At 50.4% G+C, this 12171-nt stretch overlaps 1 protein-coding gene across 1 annotated transcript in view; it reads right to left on the minus strand.

Moving 5' to 3' along the window:
- IFT172 (intraflagellar transport 172) overlaps positions 1-12171 on the minus strand; it is a 157000-nt gene that overhangs the window by 27895 nt on the left and 116934 nt on the right. Inside the window, exons 33-36 of the mRNA XM_073557770.1 lie at positions 7941-8121; positions 7753-7862; positions 7191-7320; positions 3936-4034 (exon numbers count right to left, since the gene is read on the minus strand). Coding sequence (XP_073413871.1) covers positions 3936-4034; positions 7191-7320; positions 7753-7862; positions 7941-8121 — 520 coding nt within the window. The remainder of the gene's footprint in view (positions 1-3935; positions 4035-7190; positions 7321-7752; positions 7863-7940; positions 8122-12171) is intronic.

Here is a 12171-nt window from a genome sequence, read left to right on the forward strand (position 1 = left end):
CGGAAGTCAGAGACCTCTTGGAAATAGAATCCTCTCGCCAAGCCCTTAACAAAAGGGGGTCTCCTAATGGCTACCGCGTTAGCGGCTGCCGATGCTGCACAATTGGCTGCATCCAAGGAGGCATTGATCAAGTAGTCTCTGGCCATAGGAATCTGAATTGTGACCTCTAACACCTCCGCAGGCAGATCTCTATCTCGCAAAGCCTTATTCACTGACTCAGACCATGCCATCATGGCCTTGGTTCACCCTGTTGTAACGCATGACCCCAGACCTGCTAGCGCGGGCTGGTCTCCCATTTGGGTTCCGGCCAAGGCTCAAGTTGCTTAGCGGCCGCCACCTGACGAATGCAGTCACGCTCGGCCTAGAATGGCGGGTGGCACCGCAAAGGAGGGGGCGAGCGCTGAAGCTGACACTTCAAACACACTAATCGAGCCAAGCTCTCAATGAGCCTATCAGAGGGATTCTTAATGGACCTCGAGGCCAGACGAGATACTGGTGGATCCACCACTAGTGATTCTGTCGATCTCTATTTTTTTTTTTTTTTTTTTTTTTTACACAGAGTTCAGGGGCAAATGGATATCTTGCCTCCATAGTCCTTGACTCCTTCAAACTCTGGGTGAGTGCCAAAGACTCCGTGCGGACGCCTGGCCTGTCTAAAGGCTACTTTATTGCTCAAGGAGGGTAACTTCATTCTCTACCCCCAAGGTTTGCTTGACAGCTCTAATGAGGCGGTCTATTCCGGAAATCCAGGTCCGGCGGAGCATCTGAGTCCCAATCCACACTCTGCCTGCTCCCAAACATAGGTGACAGAGAGTGATGCTGAACTCCCAGATGCCAAGGCACCGGGCAACCCGGAAAAACCTCGTGTAGGTGCGTTGCTTTGGCATCTGTTTGGCATGAGAGCGGCTCCTGCAGGCCGAGGGTTCTCGTGAGATGGAGGACCCTTCTCCGGGCATGAAGAGTCGATCGCCTTTGTAAGCGACGCCATAGTGATAGCCTTCCGGAGGATTTGGCTCTCTGGACTCAGCTACCGGAGGGGGGCTCCTGGGCACGTTTGGGCTTAGGTCTCCCATTTGGGTCCTGGCCCTGGCTCAGGCTGCTTAGCAGCCCAACCTTCTCTACAGGAGATGTATGCAGCGTAAAAAACAAAAAAATTAAACAGTGTGTGCTTTACCCTCCGTGGCCATATTGCATGAGCCAGGCGTTTTTACTCCTTCTCTCTTTTCCTTTTTTTCTTTTCCAGAGAGGGAATGGAGAGGGGGGGGGGCAGGAGGGCACCCCCTGCGTGTCCAGCGTGCACCTGCAGCTCAGCTGCGCCTTACCCGCTCCTGCGTCCTCCACGCCACCGCTCCTGCGCACCTACCCTCGGGAGGTATCGCTCTGGGGCAGGCTGACCACCCTACCTCCCGCAGCCTATCCCGCCCCGAAGCCGGGGCCTCAATTAATTCGGCGCCTGCTCGGCTTCAAGGGGCGAGCCGCCGGAAGTGACATCCCGACAGAGGCGGGACCTCCGCCGCGGCCTAGCTCTGGCCAAAGCCGCGGGCTCAATGTTACCCATCCGCCCGCGGGATGCGGCCGAACCAGCGCCCCTCGACCCGTGCCCGAGGACGCTGCAGCAGCGCAGCCGCAAACGCTTCAGCAGCGCGACTGCCGGAGCGCCAGGCTCCGCAATATGAGTGGTTGGAGGTGGCGGCGGAGGTGGTGGCGACGGCGCCAGCTTACCTGCAGGAGGAAGCACCGGGAAGGATTTGCTGCACGCTCCCAGCACCCCGCTGCTGTGTCCGCATCTCTCTGCCCAGGAGCCCCACACACACGGCCGGTGATTTGCGATCTCTAACGACTCCACCAGGTATACCGGGGAGGAGAGGGATGGTGGGGGATCCAGGACGGCGCAGGCACCCTAACTCCGTCCAGCTTCAGCCGAGGAGAGGGACCGTCCGCCGCCTTGCAGCACCTCCGTCTTGCGTTGGTGGAGCAGTGGGGGCCGCACAGACTAGTCTTGTGCCTCTGTGCAAGCCCATGGTTTCACTACCTAGGGGTGGACAGGGCTAAGTCTGGCATAATGTCCCACGTCGCGGGAGAGGAAACGTGGAGGGGCACTCTCACGTGGTCGCCCGTTGATGGTTTGGGGAAATCGGATCCTTTCAATAGGATGCGTTGCCCCTGTCTTATCTTCATAAAATAAAAAACAAAGAAAAAATAGATGTCTGGGGAAAAGTCCCAGATATGTCCCTCGGTGCGGGAAAGGATACGCGGAGACGATACTCAACGCGTGCTCGCCCGTTGTTGGTTTGGGGAGATCGGACCCTTTCTATAGGATCCGTCGCCCCTGTCTCATCTTCATAGTAAACTAGAAAAAAATAGTCTGGAGAGATCCAGACTGCGTGTGCCTCCATAAGACACTAAGCAAAAAACTGGTTTCCGCCCGCAATCGGGGCGAGGGTGTATGCGGCGGGGGAGGAGCTAACCTTGTGTTGTATTGCCTAGTGTCAGCCTCCAGATGGCAGTAGCATACACCCACAGTACCTGTGTCCCCCAATGAGACGAAGGAGAAATCCCTACCTGGAAGAGGTGGGCGGGGCCCTACTCCAGCCTCCTGGAGCACCAAGATGGCACTGGTACAGGAAGAGGAAGCAGAGGAGTGGAGCCTGCCGGGAGCCGGAATCTGGCGTCAGCCGTGCTGGGCTCCTTCTGGAGCCCAGGGCCATAACGCTGCCATGGGAGGAGGCTGGAACCGCACTGCATGAAAGTGTTGGCTCTTAAACTAAGTATAGAGCCATGGGCTGCAAGCCCGAGCGCTGATTAGAGCGGTCACATTCAGCCTAGGGCGGCTGGTGGGCAAAATATAAAACGCCTCCAGTTCACCCCGTAACAGGGGTCGGTTATCTGCATGAAAAGATTGCTGTCCCAAACCTTTTCTGCAGGGCATCTCTCTCGATCATCAGGCTCTGGCGGGCGAGTGATGGGAGATGAAGGTCAAGACCAGGAGCGGCCACCTGAACACGAGTCCTATGTTAGGGGTTAGGGTCCTGCCCGTGGGATTCATGAGGATACGGGGTGGCAGTACACTCCGTACTCATGATCCCGGTGTGGGAATACAGGTGTAGCATATCTACTCTGTATCCCTCCGTGGTTACCTGAAAAGGAACGACGAACATTGAGGTAGACTTGGGTCTGCGAGAGACCCCTGTCCACCTCCTGCTGACACTAAGCAAAACTGATTGTACCACAGCTGGTCGGAGGGGTGTATACTGCGGAGGCGGAGTTAACATTTTTTTCATGGCATAGTGTCAACCTCCTAGTGACAGCAGCACACACCCATGGTTTCTGTGTCCCCCAATGAGACGAAAGAGAAAGTAAAATTGTTTATTTGGCATCTGAACCGGTATCTGTGTCCGTTCTTTCCACCCTATGCATCGAAACTGAGCGTACAGGAGCTGTGCCGCACCGCAGTGGAATCCCTGACGGTGAACTAGAACCCCAAACAGGTACGCTGGTAGAAGCTGACGATTTTTCTGTGGGAGGAGGCCAGGACACCAAGGCCCTGGTGTCCTCGGCCACGACTACCGTCCTTGCCGAATCCTACAATAGGAGAACTTGGAGCAGTGATCCCTATGTTAGAAGAATGGCTACAACAGATCCCAGGAGCAACATCTGAGCTCTCTGTCCAGAAAAGCGCAATACTAGGAACAACGAAAATCCTGCGCAGAACCCTCAAACTCCCAGACTTCTGGTAGAGGACCCAAGAATGAGGAAGGACAAAGAAGACCACCCCCCATTGGGGTGAGAAGGAAGTTTTTATATATATATTATATATATGTGAGTGTGTGTATATATAATATATATATGTATATATATATAATATAGATCACACACACACTCACTGAAGAGAGCCTCAATAATTCCCTAATGATGTGTGGGCAAAGGATCCTTACCGCATTGTGTTTTCCAGCAGAGACCAACTTGGGCCCGACTATATGAATCACTTCCAAACTTCTAGTGGGAACCAGGAACTTGATGGATAACTCTGCAGCCTGGAAGACGAAAAAAAATTAATTATCAAGTTTTACCAGTGATATAACATGTCCACGAGGCAACATGAGAGCAAACAAGAGGAAAAGCAGCGACGAGATCGGGGTCCTGCAACCAACATACATACATCATAAACATCTGAGAGAACAGACAACAGGCCATCATAGACATCCCTACAACAGCCCAATTACTGACGGACAAGACCAATATAGAAGGACCAGAAATTCTGAAAAGGACATCACCCAACATCCATGACAACAGGAGAAGAAATCAGCAACATCTGTCCACCAGAAGTGATTGATGAGATACCACCTGACATCTATCCACCAAAGCCCCACTGTGAGGAACCACCCAACATCTATTCACCAAAGCCGGGCAATGAGGGACCACCTGGCATCTATCCACCAGAGCCGACCTATAAAGAAACCACCTGACAACTATCCAACAAAGCCGAAGAGTGAGGAACCACCTAACATCTATCCATCAGAGACGATTAGTAAAGATCTACTGGACATCTATCAACCAGAGCAAACCTGCAAGGAACCACCCGACATTTATCCACCAAAGCAAACCAGTTAAGATCCACCCAACATATGTTCACCAGACCCGACCTGTGAGGAAGCACACTACATCTATTCACCACAGCAGACCAATGAAGAACCACCTAACATCTATTTACGAGAGCTGACCTGTGAGGAAGCACGCAACATCTATTCACCAGAGTTGACCAATGAAGAACCACCCGACATTTATCCACCAGAGCCGACCTGTGAGGAAGCACGCAACATCTATTCACCAGAGCCTACTGATAAAGAACCACCCGACATTTATCCACCAGAGCCGACCTGTGAGGAAGCACACAGCATCTATTCACCAGAGCCTACTGATAAAGAACCACCTGACATTTATCCACCAGAGCTGACCTGTGAGAAAGCACGCAACATCTATTCACCAGAGCCTACTGATAAAGAACCACCCGACATTTATCCACCAGAGCCGACCTGTGAGGAAGCACGCAACATCTATTCACCAGAGCCTACTGATAAAGAACCACCTGACATTTATCCACCAGAGCTGACCTGTGAGAAAGCACGCAACATCTATTCACCAGAGCCTACTGATAAAGAACCACCCGACATTTATCCACCAGAGCCGACCTGTGAGGAAGCACACAGCATCTATTCACCAGAGCCTACTGATAAAGAACCACCTGACATTTATCCACCAGAGCTGACCTGTGAGAAAGCACGCAACATCTACTCACCAGAGCCTACTGATAAAGAACCACCCGACATTTATCCACCAGAGCCGACCTGTGAGGAAGCACACAGCATCTATTCACCAGAGCCTACTGATAAAGAACCACCTGACATTTATCCACCAGAGCTGACCTGTGAGAAAGCACGCAACATCTACTCACCAGAGCCTACTGATAAAGAACCACCCGACATTTATCCACCAGAGCTGACCTGTGAGAAAGCACACAGCATCTATTCACCAGAGCCTACTGATGAAGAACCACTATCTGTCAGACTCCAGCTCCACAGAACAGACACACCATCAAAATTATGAAGAGGAGGATGAATGAACTCATGGAGATCAACATCTGACACTGCGGAGACACCATCACGTGTTTCTCAACGCAGTAATTCTAGAGCACTGCCCCCATCCCTTATGGGAAATATGTAAAACATGCAAAACAGAAGCCGCGGAGACACCATCACGTGTTTCTCAACGCAAGCAATGACCAGCCAGGTCTTTGCCCGGGAAGGAACAACCACGGGAAGGGCAGTCTCCAATGAAGGAAACCACCTATGCCAAAACATGGTATCCATCCACAGACAGCTGTTTCGGGGTATTGCCCCTCATCAGTGTGGAGTAGGAAACTGGCTGGTAGGAGCAATGCCTAGTAAAAAGACTATGAAGAGGAGGATGAATGAACTCATGGAGATCAACATCCGACACTGCGGAGACACCATCACGTGTTTCTCAACGCAGTGATTCTAGAGCACTGCCCCCATCCCTTATGGGAAATATGTAAAACATGCAAAACAGAAGCCGCGGAGACACCATCACGTGTTTCTCAACGCAAGCAATGACCAGCCAGGTCTTTGCCCGGGAAGGAACAACCACGGGAAGGGCAGTCTCCAATGAAGGAAACCACCTATGCCAAAACATGGTATCCATCCAAATACAGCTGTTTCGGGGTATTGCCTCTCATCAGTGTGGAGTAGGAAACTGGCTGGTAGGAGCAATGCCTAGTAAAAAGACTATGAAGAGGAGGATGAATGAACTCATGGAGATCAACATCCGACACTGTTTTACATATTTCCCATAAGGGATGGGGGCAGTGCTCTAGAATCACTGCGTTGAGAAACACGTGATGGTGTCTCCACAGTGTCGGATGTTGATCTCCATGAGTTCATTCATCCTCCTCTTCATAGTCTTTTTACTAGGCATTGCTCCTACCAGCCAGGTTTCCTACTCCACACTGATGAGGGGCAATACCCCGAAACAGCTGTATGTGGATGGATACCATGTTTTGGCATAGGTGGTTTCCTTCATTGGAGACTGCCCTTCCCGTGGTTGTTCCTTCCCGGGCAAAGACCTGGCTAGTCATTGCTTGCGTTGAGAAACACGTGATGGTGTCTCCGCAGCTTCTGTTTTGCATGTTTTACATATTTCCCATAAGGGATGGGGGCAGTGCTCTAGAATCACTGCGTTGAGAAAAACGTGATGGTGTCTCCGCAGTGTCGGATGTTGATCTCCATGAGTTCATTCATCCTCCTCTTCATAGTCTTTTTACTAGGCATTGCTCCTACCAGCCAGTTTCCTACTCCACACTGATGAGGGGCAATACCCCGAAACAGCTGTATGTGGATGGATACCATGTTTTGGCATAGGTGGTTTCCTTCATTGGAGACTGCCCTTCCCGTGGTTGTTCCTTCCCGGGCAAAGACCTGGCTGGTCATTGCTTGCGTTGAGAAACACGTGATGGTGTCTCCGCGGCTTCTGCTTTACACCATCAAAATTATTGATGCATATTTTATGTACAGTAGTTTTTAGCCAGAAAATGTGGAAAAGTGTACAGCTACTAAAGAGATATGTGCAATGCCAACGCGAAGTATCTGATGGGAGGAACCCAAGCCAGTCTTTACCTTCATCCAGCATTTTTCCATGAGTTCTGCATTGTCCAGGTCTTTCACCTTCAGGTAGCAGTCTACAGCCCGGGCAAATTCTCCCGCTTGCTCCCATTCCCGGGCCTGCTCCAGTAAGGCCTCCGCTCCCCTGTGGGAGGAAGCATACAGAATGTGGACAGACTGAAGCTGGCACCATTGTAAGGGGAAAACCTCAGACATATACTCCTCATCCCTGTACAATGGCAGGGCAAGGGCTGACATTTACTACAAAGGAGGTCTACACATTATAGTTAGTCAGTAAAGGAAAAGAAGACTTAAACCTTCAGAAAGCAACCTGACAATCGCTCTGGGGGTATCTGGTATCAGAGGGGATGCTGCGCCCCCGCTATACACCTGAGAATGGCGGGGGCATACTATCTACATATTCATATGTGTACACTCAGCGAAGAGAGATGGCAAAGACTTGCACACCTTCGCCCTCACCGTTACCCCCTCATCACATTTAGGGTGCTTTCATTTATGGGGACTCATTTGGGTCAGTGTCTCTGACAAATGGTCACTGTAAGTAGAAGACTCTGACCTGATGCCCTTCTTGACGCTCTCTCGCTCGTACTCCTGCTGCAGCTGCTCCAGAAGAGCCGGCACATACTCCTTACAGATCCGGATGGCATCGCTCCACATGCCCGCTTCCTGTGTCGAATCCAGAAACAAGTCAGCAGAGTGCGCACTCAATCCCGGCTTCGATCCGTCTGTCATCTGACACATTACCTTATAATGCTTCACAGCGAGCTCCGGTCTTTGTGCACGCAGCAAGAACGCCTCTGCCTTCTGAAAATCCTTCTGTTCAAATGCAAAGCGAGCCTGACCCGCGAGCACATCCCCCACACTGTCCGCATCATACAGCTCGGCCACCCGCTGAGCCGCAACCCAGTCCTGGTTATGGACATACCTGAGAGAGGGATCACACCTGTCCTGAGGGCGGAAGCTGGGGACCCACAAGGGCCACGAGGACACAAAGAGAGCGATCTCAGGGAAGGACACAGAGAGGAGCGATATCAGGGGAGGATACTCAGAGGAGTGATATGAAGGGGAGATACACAGAGGAGCGATATCAGGGGAGGATACTCAGAGGAGTGATATGAAGGGGAGATACACAGAGGAGTGATATCAGGGAAGGACACAGAGGAGCGATATCAGGGAAGGATACACAGAGGAGTGATATCAGGGAAGGATACACAGAGGAGCGATATCAGGGGAGGATACTCAGAGGAGTGATATCAGGGAAGGACACAGAGGAGTGATATCAGGGGAGGACACACATAGGAGTGATATGAAGGGGAGATACACAGAGGAGTGATATCAGGGAAGGATACACAGAGCAGCGATATCAGGGGAGGACACACAGAGGAGCGATATCGGAAGGACACACAGAGGAGCGATATGAAGGGGAGATACACAGAGGAGTGATATCAGGGAAGGACACAGAGGAGCGATATCAGGGAAGGACACACAGAGGAGTGATATCAGGGAAGGACACAGAGAGGAGTGATATCAGGGGAGGACACAAAGAGAGCGATCTCAGGGAAGGACACAGAGAGGAGCGATATCAGGGGAGGATACTCAGAGGAGTGATATCAGGGAAGGAGACAGAGGAGTGATATGAAGGGGAGATACACAGAGGAGTGATATCAGGGAAGGACACACAGAGCAGCGATATCAGGGGAGGACACACAGAGGAGCGATATCAGGGAAGGACACACAGAGGAGTGATATGAAGGGGAGATACACAGAGGAGTGATATCAGGGAAGGACACAGAGGAGCGATATCAGGGAAGGACACACAGAGGAGTGATATCAGGGAAGGACACAGAGAGGAGTGATATCAGGGGAGGATACACAGAGGAGCGATATCAGGGAAGGACACAAAGAGGAGCGATATCAGGGGAGGATACACAGAGGAGCGTTATCAGGGAAGGACACAGAGGAGCAATATCAGGGGAGGACACACAGAAGAGTGATATGAAGGGGAGATACACAGAGGAGTGATATCAGGGGAGGACACAAAGAGGAGTGATATCAGGGAAGGACACACAGAGGAGTGATATCAGGGAAGGACACACAGAGGAGTGATATCAGGGGAGGATACACAGAGCAGCGATATCAGGGAAGAACACACAGAGGAGCGATATCAGGGAAGGACACACAGAGGAGCGATATCAGGGAAGGACACACAGAGGAGCGATATCAGGGGAGGATACACAGAGGAGCGATATCAGGGAAGGACACACAGAGGAGCGATATCAGGGAAGGACACACAGAGGAGCGATATCAGGGAAGGACACACAGAGGAGCGATATCAGGGAAGAACACACAGAGGAGCGATATCAGGGAAGAACACACAGAGCAGCGATATCAGGGAAGGACACACAGAGGAGCGATATCAGGAAATGACACAGAGAGGAGCGATATCAGGGAAGGACCCAAACAGGAGCGATATCAGAGGAGGAAACACAGAGGAGCGATATCAGGGCAGAGACAGGAAGATGATCAGGGGAGTAGCGATATCAGGAAGGACATAGAGGACAGATATCCGGGAAGGACGCACAGAGAAGCAATATAAGGTGATGTCACAAACAGGATCTTTATCAGGGCAAAAACAAGAAGAGGATAAGGGGAGGAGTGATATCAGGGAAGGACACACAGAGGAGCGATATCAGGGGAGGACACACAGAGGAGCGATATCAGGAAAGGACACACAGAGGAGTGATATTAGGGGATGACATAAACAGGAGCGATATAAGGGGATGACACAAAGGGAGTTATATAACGAGAGGACACAAATGGCGTGATATCAGAGAAGGACACTGAAGAGCGTTATCAGGGAAGAACACAAAGAGGAGCAATATCAGGGGAGCACACATAAGAGCAATATCAGAGAAACACCCACAGAGGAGCAATATCTGGGTAGAGACAGGAAGAGGAGCAATAACAGGGGCAAAGACAGGAGGAGGCTCAAAGGAGGACAACATCAGGGAGGACCAAGGAAAAGGATCAGGAGAAGAGATTATCATGGCAGAGACAAGAAGAGAATCAGCAGAGGACAATATCAGGGTAGATAAAGGTAGAGGATCAGTAGAGGAATGCAAAAGGGTAGATACTGGAAGAGGATCAGGGGAGAAAAGATATCAGGGCAGAGACAAGAACAGACTCAAGAGAGGATGATATCAGGGAAGAGGACAATATCAGTTAAGAGATAGGAAGAGCATCAGGGAAGCACGACTTCAGAGCAGAGACAGGAAAAGGACAAGGAGAGAAGGATATCAAAGCAGAGAGAAGATGAAGATCACAGGAGGACAAGATCAGGGCAGAGACAGGGAGAAGATCAGGAGAGGACGATATGCAAAAATGCAGGAGGTAAGATCCTGGATGGCAGATACGCGTCACTCAGGTGGTTGGCCTCGGTAATGTAAAATCTGTACCAGTAACACTAGGTTACAAAGAGGGATTTAGGTTGACTGGATTTTGGGTCTAAGATTTTGGAGCAACCAAAAGACTCTCCCATAAATAAGCCTGGAGCTTACAGGCCTAATAACAGCAGCTGGGTTAGCTCAGCAGAGTGGAGTTATGCTGGAGCTGAGTTGAGGAGTGTTTGGTGAATGCGTTTTATATACTTGGCCTAATTCTGCCTGGAATACCGAGATTGCTGAGGCAACCATATTTACTCTGTACATTGCGCCTGAAGAAAGGTCTGTTTATGTTATTCACTTGTAGTGGAGAAAAACGTTTTTTATTTTGGAGCTACAAAGTTTATGATGTACAAACTTTATGCTGTTTTGATATAAAAACTCAGCACCTGTGCATATTCAAGTGGCTACCAAAGAGCCGAAACCCTACATCTGGTGGAGAATGTGGGCATGAAGTTCCAAGGAGCACAAGTGTTTACAGTTTAAAATCTTGATGTAATGGTAGCTACAGCATTGCAACCACGTCTGAAAGCATGGAGGAGCTTGTTAAGCAACTGGTCCATGCCGGGGGAACCACAGAAAGTGCACTACGACCTTGCCCTGCAGGATGCCAAGGAGTACGGCAAGCTGAAATTGGAGATTAGGGCAACTGTACCAGCTGGAGAGGAGAATGAGGAATCATCCAATGAAGCCATTATCTGGAGAAACCCCAGGACAACTATGGCACTGCCCAGAGCACTTACCAGTAAGAGGTGCTTTGAAAAATGTGACGATGTTGAATGGTGTCCGGGAGCCGATATTCATTTTACACATTTGGAGGGGGCATAATGATCTGTTATGTTGAGGGACCAAGTAAAAGAGCGGCTCCTCAAGGCCCAATCCAAGGAGTATAATCGGTTGGCTACAGTGAGACAATTTAAGCCTGGACATCATGTACTTGTGTTAGCGCCCGCAGTGGAGAGCAAGTTCCTTACCCAGTAGCAGGGACACTATACAGTGGTGGAAAAGGAGGGATAGGTCAACTATAAGATGTAACAAGCAGGGAAAAAGAAGCTCTTCCAGATAAATCATGGCCACCTACTAAATCCCAGGAATGATAGGGACCCGCTCGAAAACCCTTATTTGTTGGCCCAGTCATAAGCAAATATTGCAAGTGTCAAAGTGACAGAAGATTTGTCGCCTTCCCAAAAACACCACGCCTGGAAATTGGTAAACCTGAATAAGGACTGGTTCTCATAGATACCAGGTCTCACTCTTGGCATAAGGCATGAGATACGCGCTGAGTATCACGCTCAGGTCAATGTAAAGAGGGCCACCATGAGGTAGTATTAGGGGAGGTGATAGAGTTGTCCATGCCCCCTCATGAAAAAAACAGGTCAGAGTATTCCTGGGAATTAGGCTATTTCAGGTTTGTTGCAAATTTTGCCCTAATAACGCCTTTACCTGATCTCCAAAAGGGTATAAAAACAGTGATGGCTAAGTGGTCTCCAGAGGCTGAGAGGGCATTTCAGGAGCTTAAACTGGGCCTCCGTAGT

The sequence above is a fragment of the Dendrobates tinctorius genome, unplaced genomic scaffold (genome assembly GCF_039654945.1).
Source record: "Dendrobates tinctorius isolate UK_male_01 unplaced genomic scaffold, ASM3965494v1 ptg000251l, whole genome shotgun sequence".
Lineage (NCBI taxonomy): Eukaryota > Metazoa > Chordata > Amphibia > Anura > Dendrobatidae > Dendrobates > Dendrobates tinctorius.